This window comes from Grus americana, chromosome 1 (genome assembly GCF_028858705.1).
Source record: "Grus americana isolate bGruAme1 chromosome 1, bGruAme1.mat, whole genome shotgun sequence".
Lineage (NCBI taxonomy): Eukaryota > Metazoa > Chordata > Aves > Gruiformes > Gruidae > Grus > Grus americana.
The window spans coordinates 39,430,527-39,447,178 of record NC_072852.1 but is presented as its reverse complement, the minus strand read 5'-3'; the positions used below and the strand labels follow the sequence as shown (position 1 = coordinate 39,447,178).

At 42.4% G+C, this 16,652-nt stretch overlaps 1 protein-coding gene across 1 annotated transcript in view; it reads right to left on the bottom strand.

Annotated features, from left to right (window-relative positions):
- Nucleotides 1–12,717, bottom strand: part of CAND1 (cullin associated and neddylation dissociated 1) — a 32,940-nt gene extending 20,223 nt beyond the window's left edge. The window contains exons 1-2 of the mRNA XM_054826886.1: nt 12,423–12,717; nt 8,153–8,296 (exon numbers count right to left, since the gene is read on the bottom strand). Of these exons, the coding sequence (XP_054682861.1) occupies nt 8,153–8,296; nt 12,423–12,490 (212 nt within the window). The 5' untranslated portion in view covers nt 12,491–12,717. The remainder of the gene's footprint in view (nt 1–8,152; nt 8,297–12,422) is intronic.
- Between the last annotated feature and the right edge of the window lie 3,935 nt (nt 12,718–16,652).

The window sequence follows — 16,652 nt, the reverse complement described above, 5'->3', positions numbered from 1 at the left end:
GCTCACATTGAGCTTCTCATCAATCCATACCCCCAAGTCCTTCTCCTCAGGGCTGCTCTCAATTCATTCTCCGCCCAGCCTGTAGCTGTGCTTAGGATTGCACCCACTCACATGCAGGACCTTGCACTTGGCCTTGTTGAACTTGATGAGGTTTGCACAGGCCCATCTGTCCAGGTCCTTCTGGATGGCATCCCTGCCCCTCCAGCATGTCAACCACACCACACAGCTTGGTGTTGCTGGCAAACTTGCAGAGGGTGCACTCGATCTCACTGTCCATGTCACTGACAAAGATGTCAACAGCACTGGTCCCAGTACCGACCCCTGAGGAACACCACTCATTTACTACCTCACTGGTACTGCTGGGGAAAAAGACAAATTCCTGCATTGCTTTAGCAATGGAGATCTGAGGATGTGTAGTTTAATTCCAAAGTGCTGTTAACAAGGAAATGTTATCTTGTATTAATTTTACTCATTGACCTATACATACTTTTATTATCTCACCATTTTTTTAATGTGACTTGGCACCTTGGACCACATTGAATCAACTTCTGAATGTACAGTCAAACTTGACAATGAATTTGTTCATTTTGAACAAGTCACTTTAGCATCTCCACTTCTGTTCAGAGCAATTGTCCTTTCGAGTATGGATTGGGGGGAAAAAAAGGAAAAAAGAAAAAAAAGAGGAACAGTCTAGTCAAACAGCGTTTAGAAGCACCTACAGGGTAAATCCAAACCCACATGTTTCAAGTTCCTCTGAAACTCAGTCTTCTCTTCAGTCTCAGAGAATCAAGTTTTCCATTCCTCCTGCTACAAAGGCTCCCAAACACACTTGGAGTTCCCCACACCTTTCACGTTCCCATCTTAGAAGTCCTCTCAGTCATTCCAAAGCCACCCCTCTCCACCATATAGCTCACACCACAGGACAACTGTAGACCCTCAAAAATCATTGTTCTACCTGATCTGGTGACCCATTTTCTCCACTCCTAAAAAAAACCAAACAAAAACCCACAGCGTTCCAACAGCTCAAACTAAACCATTAGACACAGCTGTTGGAAGGAGCTAGACTGGAAGAGTAGGCTCAGACTCAGAAGACTGCAAGCCAGTAATGCCAGCTGGACTCAGAGTGCTGAGATTTATGGCCTGCACTCTTGGACAGCTAGCAGACATGGCTCTGTACAGTAGGACAAAACCAAAATACATCTTCCATCCCACCCGTTGTACGTACCCCACTGCTGCTACCCTTCTTTCCCAGGTCCAAGAATTCACAGCAAGAGGTAATTATCATAACAAATGCTCAACAGAAGCAAAAGGCAGCAGACAAGAAGCGCAGACAGGAAGAGGACACGGACAAAGGAGATATATCTATCATATAAAGCAAGTCCTTGTGTTCAAGCACTAAGTGTGACTTACAAAATGACAGTAACCAGAGTAAGGTTCAAAGTTCTGGCATTAATGGTTTGTCACCATGTTAGGCAAACTTAGGAGCTTGTCTTTCAAAGGCTACTCTCATAATGCCTTATTCCCATGAACTCAAAGCAGTATTTGCGCTTGAGGCACAGCATGTAGATTAACATCCAGGAATATGCAGTTCCCAAGACAATCTTACCTACCACTTCCCATGAATCCCTTCACAAACTGTAACCTGTTTGGTTTCCTTCTCTCTTTACCCACCATAACCCTACTCATGTGATAAAGCCTACTGAAAGTAAAGGCAATTTGGGAATTAAAGAGAAAAACCCACCAAAAAACACAACAGCAAAACATATTTACTGAAAACATACGCTGAAATAATCACATGCAACTAACTCAGTTTGGTTAATGCGCAAAACTTCGAACTAATTTGACATTGAGGCCAGCTCCCCAAATTAGGTCACAGATATCTGAGATTGATGCATTATGATCAATGCCACACATTCAGCAAGATTGCAATTTACTCAATTTGCAGAGCATTTTACAGAGACATGCAGATGTCTCAAAAATAACTACACAAAAACAACTGTGGTACAACATTTCTAGAAGATGATACTGCATAAAGATAATCTCAAGTGAACTGTTAATTGAGATACTGACTGGTGTCTGATGAAAAGCATAAAAAGAAGCCCTTTAAGTGCACAGAAACGAAGATGTAATGGAATGGTTTCTCACTCGCTTCAGCGGGTACACATACTCCTGCAGAAATGAACAGCTCTGACAGAGCACCCTTTGTTAGAAGCAGCTAAACTTCAGGCCCTAACCTGGCACTGCCCTTTAATTTAGAAAAATGGCACTGTACGGGAATCTTTAGATTCTGCAAACAAGTCTCTACAGCTACTAAACTCCTGAGAGCAGGGGTGTAGAGGACCATATCCAAAATCCTCATGCGGTCACGCTACTGCTTCAATCATGTTAAATTAATACCACAATCTCATTAAAATAATTTTTGGACACTGATACTGGTGAAGACCTTTTTCCTCCAACAGATAAATTCCTGATAAATTTGACAAGAGACAGATTATCACCACAAATGAGCTCCCAGACTCAAATACATCAAGCTATACCTGATTGCATCCCTAAAAGTTGAAACATTTTTCCCCAGTTGCTCAAAAAAGCTCACAGGTTTCTCCACAACCTGATTTCACTCTTCAACCAAGCTTTCCCTTCACAGTATCTTATTGACACATCACTAGTTTCTCTTCAAATACACACCACTGTCAGTCAGCAGCTACTCACAGCATTGTTGCACTCTTCTACCCTTGATGCATAGTAAATTGCTTTGCAAGCGACACAAGCACAAATCACCGAGAACAGAAACAATCACAATTCCAAGGCATGATGACTGTCCACAGCAGTCCAGATAAACTCCCTGTGCTTTCAGTCAACGGACTACAGTATACAAAGCTACAAGTGCAGAATCCATAGAAATCATTTCACATCTATAATGCTGCATGCTCCAAAAGAAGTACTGTAAATAGAAGCACTGGGAAGCACAAACAAGCACATGTACAATTACGGAAGCATATTCATATAAAACTGAATGAAAGTATCCTTTCAAAAATATGGCAAGCCTTCAGAGTAGCAATCCTGAAATTTTGCTTTTGATCAATAGCAAGCAGGTTTGCTACCTGGTTGGTGAGATTCGAGGTGGCAACGTCATCCCTCCTTTCACTGCTAGAAAGATCCTGTCTTCTGCTTTTGCAGTTTGCAATTACTTGTGCAGCTCTATAAAAATACATCTTTCACATCCTAGAGATCTGCAGCTGACAACATCCTTTTACACATTGACAGACTGGAAGCAGATCTCCACCAAAAAACCCCCAGTGGTTCCATAAGTGAAAACATCTGAAACGTTGGTTAAGATTTTATTTTTTTAGACCTGAGCTACTGAACAACTACTAAATTCTTCTAATTTAAATATGGGTTTTTTTCAGAGTAACCTATGAGTAACTAAAATAACAGCAAAGGCTGGTCAATTAGATCCATCTCAATTAAGCATAGGAAATACTTCTTTGCTGATGTTTTAAGATAATCAAATCACTGAAACGAAGTCATCTACACAAACACTTGAAATTAGTTTCTAGAAAGTGTTAAACCAGATTTTACCTGAGTTAGCATTTTCAGTCCTATTTGTTCAGCCTATTAGTTCAATAAAGTTGACATACCAATTATGAAGTAAATTAAAAAAAAAAGATTGCCTCAAGCTTTACTGGCCTTTAAAATCAGTAGATATCACTTACAGACCTTATTATTAGTCCCAGATTACAAACTGAGCTTATCAGCAGTAGAAAATAAGCTATAATCATCTTTTATAAAACCAGTTCTGAATACAGAGCTTTTGTACTTAAGTATTTTACACATTTGAAAGCAGTTTCAGATACTGTTTTACTCTTTGATCTTTTCCCTTTCACTAGCCAATAATTTATGTCCAGTTTATCCTAAAGTCAAAAGCTCATTCAGCCACCAATAGAAATAAACAGTGACTGTAACACACTGTCTCCTTCAAGTTACATATGTTTGAAAATAAATGTGTTCATAGTGTAGCTCCTTATTAGGAAGGGGGACATCAAGTCATAATCAATTATAGTCTCAAACTGGCATATTTTAAGGGCTAATAAATAAGCACATTTACTTATAGGGAAGAGTTAAGATTCACAAATGGAGGAAAAAACCCACTTTGATTCAAATCACCAGTATAGCATGATGCACAGCAGTGTATTACCGCAGCATCCAAAATGCTTTAAAGCTGCTGAACCGGATCAGCCACACGACAGTCAATATGTGCATCATCCTGTTCACACTAATGACTCACACTCACAGCATCAAGCAGGGTTCCCTATATTGAACTACTGCCCAGAGAAGTCACACTGATAAATGCAGACACAGGATCACAGGGGAGGAATCATCGAAGGTACTTACATTAATCCCCCTTTTTTTTTTCATATATATATATGTCTCTGTGCGTGTGCACATACGCATTTGTTTGTGTTTCTAGAGGTTTCAGGAAACATTTCACAGTGTGAAACAATAAAAATTTCTAAGTATAGGTTTAAATGGCAGAGTTACAATAAGTAACTGCTCAAAATGAGAACCAGTTCATCCTTAAAGCACAACACTGAACACATGAAATGATTAACGTGCAATTTGGGCCAACAAAGCATTACCAACATCATCGCAACAAAGAACAAACAGTCTATCCAACACAATACCTATGCTTAAGACAAACCATACTGCTTGTCTAATCCAGATACACATAATCTTGGATAGAGCTACGGGCACTATAGCTACTACCGTCATAAGGTACACAAGATACCATGTTGGACTACACTAACAGCCTTAAACTGAGAATATGCTGTAGGATGTCCAATATCATTTTCTACATTGGCTGACTGTAAAACAGCCTATGACTATCAGATGAAGCAAAAAACAACTCCCCAAGAAAAAAATGTAGACAACAAGAATACATTTAAAATTTTACACGCTCTTAAGAAAAACAAGGCGAACAATCTGCAGTTACCTAGTTTGCATCTACTGCCTGCAATAACAGAAGCTTGACAAATAGACTTCCTTCTGTACGGTCAAAGCTTAGAGCAGGTTGACTTTTACTCCAAGAGTACTAAGGCAGTTCATTAATTTTCATTTTTATTCAGAAATGAACTGCACAATCATCTTGCAAGGTAGCTACCCAAGCACTCAAACTCTCAACCTGACATCTGCTAACCACACGACATGTTTTATCCTGTCCAAAACCAGTGTAATATAACTGAAAGGATCGAGAACAAAATCACTAGTGTGCTTTGAAGAGATAATAAGAAACAAGTTCATCAGCATTTTAACCAACAGAGCCCTTCCTACCTAAATGTGAAGGCAAGCAGCGGATAAGGCAAAACCAGGAACACTGCTTACTTGCTGCTATGCTTACTTAAAAATAAATGCTGCTTTAAGGCTGCTCCAAGTTGTTTTAAATCTGCTCTGTTCAGTGACCTCAAAAAAATCAAACCATGAAAGAGCAATCCTCCCGCAAGAGATTCTTACCTGCTCAAGGAGTGATCAACCCCTTTGCCATTCACAGTGTTTCCATTGATCTACCTGCAGAGGAAGCTCCCCTAACAAACTGCAAATCTTTCCTCCCTTCCTCAAGGAAAAATCTGTCTCAAATACAGATTCAAAGGTACACAGGGTTGTCTTAAATCCTTTTTCTTTGAGAGGGGGAATCTATAATTAAATGGGATCATCAAGTATCAGTCTGATGAAAGCTCCTGCTGACAGTCTCTAAAGTTCACCAGACCATTTGCATTAATGCAGATCTAAACACAAATTATGCTTTCCTCCACTGAAAGTGCTGGTAAATCCGTAAAAGAAATACACAAGAATGACATCACAGAATATTAAAAAAAACAAAAAGTCAAGAAAAATATGTTGGCTGAATTTAACTTCCTAACGAATCAGGTTTACACCCAGTGTTGTAGTAGATGGGAACTGTCTTTTAGAAAAATTAAAGCTTAATAGTGCTCCACCTCTCCCATCCTTCACCCCTACTACTGTTTCTACCAATGCTCATCTGATTGCAGGAGAGTGCTAAGCCAGAAGAAAACTAAGTCCCCAAACCAGTCTACAACAAAATCAGATAAGCAACAGTGCAAGAAAAGGGACAAGGAGGACAAGAACAGGACGAGAACAGCAGAGCAGCATTAACTTAGACTGGCTTAAAACTGTCATGGAACAATACTGTGAGTATAAGCTGCTTTAAGAAGAGAAGACTTTTAGGGTAGGTTTTTCTGTCCTCAAAGCATATCTGCAAGTGATTGGGGTGCCAAAAAAAAAAAAATTATACATTCAAGAATGCACACATTCTAGATGAATGTTCACAATTTACCTGAAAACCTTTCCATCGTGTTTCTTGTCGCATTACAGTAAATTTAAAACTATTCTTATTCAAATAATAACATTATTTGGATTTCTTGAAAATACTCCAAACTTTAAATGCTCTTATTTTAACTAAATCAAATAATTTTATCAGTATGTCAAACTAAACTTTAAAAATAAAAGAATGGTTAATAAGAACAGCACACATGCACATGTGCACATACACAGGCAGCCATCTATTTTCTCATTCTCTTCCCTTTGCAATCTTTCTTTAATGTTTTAATAAACTTTACTTGTATTTTAGGTCCAAAATTCTAACATTGTCATTACAGACTGTGATATATAAGCTGTGTCTACGTGCATTAATCTAAACTTCAGGATAAGTTTAGGATGTACAATAGAGTACTGCATGTATGCTGCAACCTAACTTTTCCACAAAATGTTATTTCACACACAGACTGACACTAAGCCTAAGCCAAGTTTCATAATAATCTACTCTTCTGACTGAGTACAAGCAATCTGTTTCAAAGTCATAGAAATTAAGCTGTACCACAGGGAACTTTGACATTTCAGAAGTTTGAATTAAAAAGAAACATGGCATTTTATGGTGTTTGTTAAAAAAAAAAAAAAAAAAAAGAGAAGGGAAGGGAAGGACACATTTTGACAACACTGCAGCCTTGCTGAGAGTAGTGAAAAAGTAGTAACAATTACATTACTATACTGCTAATATTAAACTTTAGCTTGAAACTTGCTATTCCTGCACTAGTTTCTCTGTGCAAGGTTTTGGTTGCCATCACTTAAAATATTTCTGAAGCAAGCGCTGCTTCTAAGTACATAAGCAGACGTATGCACAGGCTTTAATTTTCTGCTTTGCTAGTCTGATACTACAAACTGTAAAGGATAACAAGCTGAAACAAACTAACTCAGCTAGTCACAATGTGAAACTCATCTTCAAAGCTGCCCCAAGCTCTTCTGTAGCACATTTACTTCAATCCACATCTCACAGAATATAAATAGCATAGATGGAATATTAAAAAAAACCCACAACACTGAGCTAATGAACAAGAAACATTCTCAGTAACACTAGAATCTTCTTAACAGAGAGGCCCTCCTTAAAGGGCAGAAAAAGAGTCAGAAGAGCCAAGAACAGAAAGTAAGTCATAATTAACATAGCACCTCTTCAAAGGATGCTCTGGAAAAGCCACACCACATGTAAAGTTAAATAGAGGAAGAGAGGGCACTGAAGCAACACGAAGTTTCTGAAACGCAAGTAACTGCATCTTGACCCCGTAAAACATTTACAGTTCCTGTAAAGTACGTAAAACCATTAATGCAGTATTTTGAATGGTAGTGAAGAGATAAGTTCCATATTTAATAACCAAGACCATATATTTACCTTTTCAAGTTTTTATTTCTGCTTGAAAACTAATACTACAGTTCTTCCCCTACACATCATCTACCTTCTCACAGTCAAATATCAATGTAGCAACTACCAATGAATTATAATCTTTTTAAATCTATTTAGCAATCAAGAATTATCGCCGAAGAACAAGCATGTCATTCATATACTTTCAGCAAGGACTGCAGGCACTATTTGTCATGTGAAACCCCAAATGTTAATCCACAATGTCAACAAAAGATAGCTCTGTAAGAAACTACAATTAAGGCAGGTAGCCTACAAATACAAGGGTTCCTTTGTGGGCATCAATTTCACAATTACTCTGCACAGCAGTGCTCCTTTAAGTTTTGAAAAAGCACTTTATGTTGTTCGGTCATTAAACAATTCTTTACACCACAGAAAAAGAATACCTACCATTTGACAGCTAAGTTTTGCACCTCACCATTTTTATCTTCCAGTAATTTCAAAATCATCTTCACCACCTTTCTTTCACTGTCATCATCCAGCTTGATAGAATCTTTCTGTAGTTCTGTCATCAAGTCATTAGTAGCCATAAACCTGGCAAAAGATAGTCAGATAATTATTGCTAAAAGGATACGAGTTATTCCCAGTGCTCAGGATTCAAGATTCTCAGTTTCCACCATTTGTTATCAAATAAATGACATTTAACATTGGATTACTGTTACCTGTTCTGTGATGCAAGTAGCATTTATTTTTGTTACAGAATAAAGAGGAGAAAAATGGTATTTAAAAATGACAATTACTTTTAGTTAGGTCATCATCCTTCCCTGATGAGAACAGCTAAATATTTTTCTTCCATTGTTTACATTATATTCCAAATGATCTCCACAAATTAAAACTGACACATTCCTGGATTTTAACTAGCCCTTTCATTAGCTATGATGATGTGAAAAAACAGGCTCTTTTCTTTTTTTTAAAGTTTGTTAAAAAAATAATCTCTGTCCTGAGTTTGTTTGAAAAACTATGTATTTTTCCTCTTGCTTAAAAGTTGTTTTAAAATATTCTCCCATAAAATTCACTGAAGTCAAACATCAACAAAGGGAGAAATAAAAGCAAAGCTACATTTTACGTGTTTTTCATTTTCTTGCCCTGTACAGACTAGTTTGTTTATAGGCCAGACAAGGGTTGATCACGTTTATCCAGCCCTCAATCTGGGGTGTCACATTAAAGACCAAAATTAATTCTCAAGAGATCAAGCAAATAAAATCATCTTTCATACCAATTAATTTACTATTCAATAACGCTGTCATATCCACCAATACAAGAACATACTGAGAAACGACATTCCAAAAATATTGCTTTTATGCCTTTTGTCTCTTTTCCTTCTGAAGTCTGTTTTCCAATCTGTTCATCTTTTGTAAGCATCCTCTCTTCTCAGAAGAGGTAATACAGATGCATTACTCAATTACAAATCCCATGGGCTTCAGTACCAATCCCAACCCCCATCCCAAGTCCCAGACAAAAATGGTTTGTAATTAAACAGCTAAGGTTGACATTTGGACTTCAGGGACATAAGCCTCACGCAGACATCACTTGAGCTCTGGTCATACTTGGAAGGTTATCTCTACAGCCTGACATGCTAGATACTTTTTTTTACTGAAAATGAAAGCCAAGACTCTGCATAATCTTAATATGCATCATGAATGCCAGGTGCCTGCCCTCGCATAATGGACCTCAACTTGTCCTGTCTTTTAATATAGTAATTCCACTCTAACAGTCTCAAGGTGTTTCTAAGATAAGACCTCACTGATTTTTCATTCACTTCAACAGTAGCACTGAAGCAAGCCTGTAATCTGACAGGAACCAGATGTGCACATAAACAGATGATGAATGCAAGTGGCACCAGCTTTTAGGCACAGCAAGGAAAAAAGCTACTTACCAAAGTAAAGGTAATGGACAGATAGGATGGGAATAAGGATATACATGAAGTCACAGAGTACCGGAACATTCAAAAACTGTCTCTGTGTTACTGCCATACTCACGTCCTTCTCTTAAACCTTCTTAACAGCCTCCTCTTGCTTCCTTGGTCAATAGCTCCCATTTCCTAGCTTTATGAGTTCACATGCACTCAGCAGCTACTTGTGACAAGTTCCTAAACTAAGCAGAGCTTGCACATCCTCAGTGCATCAGCAGCTTCTGCACTCAACTACAACTGAGAAGTCCTCCTGGCAGATGCCTCCATTAAAAAAAAAAAATCCCAACCCAAACCCCACAGTGGTGTGGGGAGGCCCGGCAACTGAAGTGCCAAGTTGATGGTATTTAGAAACATGATTTTGAGCAGTTTAGATGTGGCCTTTAGACACAACTGCTTCCTCCTCAGGCACATCAAACTTTACCTGGTGCAAAGCAGCAGCACGTCAGCAGCTCCTCATACCTTGTAGTCAGAGTAGTCATGCTCCTCCTCCAGTGAGGACACTACTTCTCCCACAGCCACACAATAAACTGTCACCTTACATTTCTGCCCATTTTAGAATTTAACTCTGAGCTTCCGGACAATAAATGCCAGAAACATTTGCATCGGACAATCAGTTTATCCAAAAACCGGAGGATTATATTTTACAGTAAAGTGGTTACTTGAACTGTGGTTTATACTCAGTTCCCTAATATCGACAAGTTAACTACACTGTCCCTCTTCAAATATACATGATCTAAGAATAAATGCACTTACAATTACTAGTACTAAATACTATTTTATCCATTATGCAAATAGACGATACACATAAAGTTTCATAAAATGTATTATTGCATAACAGCCAGTTTGTAAAGGTCTATCATCACTCATTTTTATGGTTTGTAGAGTCAGATTTTAATCTATGCTAAGAAAAAAAATTTTAATATTCGAGAATTCCAAAGTTGTTCAAGGCTCCTAGAACAGGTAATTTCTGAAGCATGTTCTCCTAAAGCAACTACAAAACAAGTTTTAACCACATGTATCTGGAGAAAAAAAGTGCTTGCTACAACTGCATTTGACAGATGTGACCTACCCCTTTTATGCAGAAAGTTTTAAACTCATCAAAATCAGTATTTAGTCACAAATCTATCAGAATTTTTTGTAAGTTATCCTCCCCATAAGCACAAAATGGAAAACTCACTTAATCACAGAAACAAATTGGCATGATAAAAGTAAGAAAAACATCTTCAGTAACATTCAGAGGAAAAAATGTTTGAATCTATTTTTAGTACATTTTAAATAAATCAGGGAATTCTGGACTGTCTCTTTTTAGATTCATTTTTTTTTTTCTACTTCCAAAATTTCTAGCCTAAGTTCTCCAGGTAATATCATGCTACTAAAATCTGAAAGAAATCGACATGAAAAAAACAAAGTTTATCACATCTGTGTCCAGTGCTACAACAGTTTGTGAAGAGCAAACAACATTATTCAAAATCCAACTGTATGGTTATTTAATCATCACCTCTGGTTTCCTTTAGATGTAAATATATTTACAAGAGACTTGTTTGGATGTCAAAGTGTTCTTTAACTATAAACTAAGCACTGTAATGCTGCAGCAAAGCAACAAAACCCAAGTGTGTTTTATGCCTTTTCCCTGTCTGTATTCATGTACCCTCTTTGACAAATAAAGGCTTCAAATGTGAATTTCTGGTTGCACACCATACAAAGAAAGGTAATAACTTTTAACCTAATGCTTTGCTAGAACAACTGTGTAAATGTATAATCTCCGCTGTTTTTTAATAACTTACTTATACCATTTCATTTTCTGATACTCAAATGTTTGCATTTTATCTGTGATTACATTTATTACAAAGCAAGCCAATGATCCAATAAGAAGTAGTGCTCTTGTGACAGATCTTAAGCTCATATAGCAGCCCTGTCCCCATAAGGCTTAACTGGGCTTCTCTCTCTGGATGCACAGAGTTTTAGAGGCAGTACCAAATTATGTGAGAAGTACAAAACCCCTCTGCCTACAATATGCAGCATCCAGGAAGCATTGTGAGCTTAGGATGGTCGAGCCCACCGTGCTGGGTGGCCTTCCCTGCTCCTATTCGCAAAATCACAGGATCCGAATTTTTTGAGGTTGGGAAGGGACCCGGGGAGGTCATCTCGCCCACCCCCCTGCTCAAAGCAAGGTCAGCTACAGCAGGTTGTTCAGGGCTTCGTCCATTCGGCCTTTGAGCATCTGCGAGGATGGAAACTGAACCACCGACCTCCTCTCTCGCCTAGCCCGCCCCACGCAGGTCAGCAAACCTGAAGACCGCTTAGCTCCTCCCGGCGGCCTGGGATCTCTGCCCACCACGCGTGGAGGCCGTGCCCCGTCCCGTCCTTCACGGGCAGCGAGAAAAGGCCTTCTCCTCCCGGGAACTTTCTTGCCGGGGTAGCTGCAGATTCACGCCCAGCCCCGCAGGACCGGCCCGGCCCGGGGCGGGGGGGAGGCGGCGGGCGGCCTCTCCTACCCCGAGCGGCGCCGAGACGGGCACAGCCCGGGCTCGCTGCACCAGGCCCTGCTCGGCCCCGCAGGCCTCCCCACCGCCCGGCACCTGCCGCCGCCCTGACCGCCGCGGCGCCAGGCCCGGGGCCGGCGCGGAGGCGGCCGTGGGGGCAGGGCGGCGTAGGGCCTGCAGACGCGGGGCCGGCGGGCGCGGCGGGACGGGGGCTGGGCGGGCGGCGGAAGAGGGCGCGAAGGGGGACGGCGGCGGCGGCTCCCACCTGAAGTCCTTATCGCTGGATGTCATTTTCTCCAGCAGGTTGGAGATGTGGTACGAGGCGCTCGCCATGTTGACGGACCCGGCCCGGGGGGGAGGGAGAGGAGGAAGAGGAGAGAAGGAGGAGGCGGCGTCTTCCCAGCCTCGCCGGCTCCACTTCGCCTGCTGCTGGGTACGGCCCTCGGCGGGGCGGGGCGAGCCGGGACCGGGGCCGAAGCCGGCGGCGGAGGCGAGGGCGGCGGGGGAAGGCGGGCGCTCCGCCGCCTCTTGCGGCTGTGGCTGACACGGCGGGAGGGGCGGGGAGGCGGGCGGGCAGTCGCTCGCGCTTAGCGCGGGGTCAAAGGTCGAGAGGGGCCCTCTCGCGCTACCGGCGCCCCTGATTGGTTCTGCGAGAGGGCGGGAGGTGTCGGCGGCCATGTGACGCCAGAGCGTACGTGGCTCAGAGCGTGCGCGGGAAGTTTAGGCCGCCGTTGGAGAGTGGCGGGGGGGGGGGGGGGGGGCGGTGGCAGAAGGCGGAAAGGCTGACGAGGACTACGCTTCCCAGCGTGCGTCGCGCCCGCGTCGCACCTGAGTCTATTGGCGATGCACGCCGGGATTTGTAGTTCAGAGGACGGCAGGGCCTCCGCGGCGCGTTGCCCGCTGGGATGTGGAGCCTCGTTTTGGTGCCAGGCTGGAGCGCAGCGCAGTGGGATGTGGTGGCAGTTGGTGTCCATGAGGGCTCGGCTCGGCTCGGCTCGGCTCGGCTCGGCTCGGCTCGGCTCACTTCACCTTGAGGGAAAGTTGCCTGAAAGGGAGTTGTAAATAAACTTCTCCAAACTAGATACTGTCCACATCAAAAGGGTTCACCAGCCCTCTGAGTGCCCTGCGTGGGGCACCAGATAACGGTGCTTTTTGCACCATGGCTGTTACAAACCCATGACATACAGCTGGCTGAATATGAGCCAGCGTGTGCCCAGGTGGCCAAGAAGGCCAATGGCATCCTGGCTTGTATCAGAAACAGCGTGGCCAGCAGGACTAGGGAAGTGATCGTCCCCCTGTACTTGGCTCTGGTGAGGCCGCACCTCGAGTACTGTGTTCAGTTTTGGGCCCCTCACTACAAGAAGGACATTGAGGTGTTGGAGTGTGTCCAGAGAAGGGCAATGAAGCTGGTGAAGGGTCTCGAGCACAAGTCTTATGAGGAGCGGCTGAGGGAACTGGGGTGGTTTGGTCTGGAGAAAAGGAGGCTGAGGGGAGACCTTATTGCTCTCTACAACTACCTGAAAGGAGGTTGTAGCCAGGTGGGGGTTGGCCTCTTCTCCCAAGTAACGAGATAGGACAAGAGGAAATGGCTTCAAGTTGTGCCAGGGGAGGTTTAGATTGGGTATTAGGAGAAATTTCTTCACTGAAAGGGTTGTCAAGGACTGGAACAGGCTGCCCGGGGAAATGGTTGAGTCATCATCCCTGGAGGTGTTTAAAAGACATGTAGATGTGGTGCTTAGGGACATGGTTTAGTGGTGGACTTGGCAGTGTTAGGTTAACAGTTAGACTCAGTCTTAAGGGTCTTTTCCAACCTAAATGATTCTATGATTATATATCCCAGTGTTACAGAGCCTGCAGCTTCTGTTCCAGGCCCTCTCATATGTGTGCAATGGCTCCTGTCTGTGGTGGGTTGACCCAGGCTGGAGGCCAGGTGCCCACCAAAGCCCCTCTATCACTGCCCTCCTCAGCTGGACAAGGGAGAAAATATATCAAAAGGCTTGTTGGTCAAGATAAGAACGAGGAAAGATCACTCACAGTTACCATCACAGGCAAAACAGACTTGACTCAGGGAAATTAATTTAATTTATTGCCAATCAAATCATAGCACGATAATGAGAAATAAAACGAAATCTTAAAACACCTCCCCCCACCCCTCCCTTCTTCCCGGGCCTAACTTTACTCCCAATTTCTCTCCCTCCTCCCCTGCAGCAGCAGCACAGGGGGACGGGGAATGGGGATTGTGGTCAGTTCATCACACGCTGTCTCTGCCACTCCTTCCTCCTCAGGGGGAGGGCTCCTCACACTCTTCCTCTGCTCCTTTTCTGCTCCAGCACCTGGAGCATCTCCTCCCCCTCCTTCTTCACTGGCCTTCGTGTCTGCAGAGTTGTTCCTCTCACATCTTCTCACTCCTCTCTTCTGGCTGCTATTGCGCAACAGCTTTTCCCCCTTCTTAACTGTGTTATCCCAGAGGCACTGCCACCGTGGCTGATGGGCTCGGCCTTGGCCAGCAGTGAGTCATCTTGGAGCCGGCTGGCATTGGCTCTGTTGGACATAGGGGAAGCTTCCAGCAGCTTCTCACAGAAGCCACCCCTGTAGCCCCCCAGCTACCAAAACCTTGCCATGCAAGCCCGATACACTGTCATAGCTGAGTATGCTCTGAAAATGTCTGATGGAAGCCAAAAATAGTGATGTGAAAATTAATTTTCTTAGTAAATAAAGGCACGCTTCCATTGGTCGTGGTTTGCAGAAAGCAGCTTGAAAGTGTGATGTGCTTTCAGAGGTCTTTGAAGCCGAAGGGCACCTTTTAGAGAATTTTTTCCCCGCATACCTCATGATTGTTCCTGTCAATCTCATTACTTTTCTGGGCCTAACTCATGATCTGTCTATGCATGGGTAGATCATACAGAGCAGTAGGAGAACTGGGGAAATCTTTCCACATGTTACATCTTCCTTCAGGTTTATATTAAAATACAAGAAGGTTAAACAGCCTTTATCCTTCTCAGTTACATGTGTGTACAACAAAACTCCTTAGGAAATGCTTTTTTGATCCCACTATGTATATTAAAAAAAAAGCCTTGAATTAAAAAGAAAATGTCTTCAAAATAGACATTTACTAGATGCAGCTTGCAGGCAGCCTTGCACAGCAGCTGATGGAAGGCATGAGCTCTTTACTCCGTTGGTGGAGAAAAATCATGTGTGTCACCACCATGGCCTGTCACCCAGCCACAGTGTACAAGCAACTATTTTGGAAGATACCCATGCTGTAGTTGTCTGGCTGCTGTGTTGGAAAGAGAGCTTAATATGTACTGGCCTCATTCCCCAGAGCAGTTCAGTGGTAGGTTAGCACTGTGCAGCAAAACGATGGACAGGTAAGAAGGAGGTGGGCAGCGTGGTGCTGGACTAGTGGCATTGCGGTGGGATGTGATGTAGGGATGGAGTAAGGAAGATGGGAGTAGTCAGGAGGGGGGCGCGTGTCCCATGGCGAAATAGGGAAACATCGGTACGGGTAGGGGAACTGCAGTGAGAGGAGGTACTGTGAAAGAGACCTGGCCTGACGCTGACTGATTTCTAAATAGGCCACTCACTACTTTCATTTGGGAATACTTAATTTAGAGGTTACCTTTAGAGAAGGAAATTCTTGAAAAAAAAAGCTTGAATGCTTGCGTTGGATATTCAAGGAAACCAGCTGGAACAATACAGATGAAGATAGACTCAGTCTTGACTTGGTGGTGACAGCTGAAAATGGTTTATGATGTCTGAATTGTGATGACATTATACCACACACAGAAAAACTGTGTGGCTTCTCTTTGAAGTACTGAGACATAAAAACTTGAAGTACAAATGTTTGACGTTTGGCACATTGATTCATATTTTACCATGTGAATGTTAGCGCTATTCTAAATCATTTTGGTGACCGTGACATTTGAGCATCTTACAGTTCCCAGGAACAATTTGTTTCTGAGATGTCAGTGTCACATTATCAGTTCTCTAATACTGCAGGGAGAGACCGTTCTAACCGGGTCTTTATTTACATTCATGACTTTGGTACTAAATGGGGATCAGGTGGTTATGGGGTAGTGAAAAATGATCTATTCCAAAAATGTTCTGCCCATGTGGTTACCATGATGCATTCCACTGGATAAGCATGTTAGACCAACCAGACAATAGAAAATTCTCTATGGTATGTAAGGTCTTTATGTGGATTGTTGTTGTGGAGTAAAGCATTGCCAGTGGTCCCTGTAAGCAGATCCACTCAACTTGGGATTTAACTTTTTAAATCCTTACTGTTTCCAGTTAGACACGAAACCAAGCTATTTCCCACTTTGGGAATCCTACATACATTTACTTATAATAAGAGAGTGTATGAGAGGAAAAAAAATCAGTTATACAAAAAAATTCTGTTCTGTTCTGCTATACAACCTTGAACACTTTTTAAATTACTTTAAAATAATTTAACATCATCCTTCCCATGCTGGTTTCTATACCTCAGCCAGCT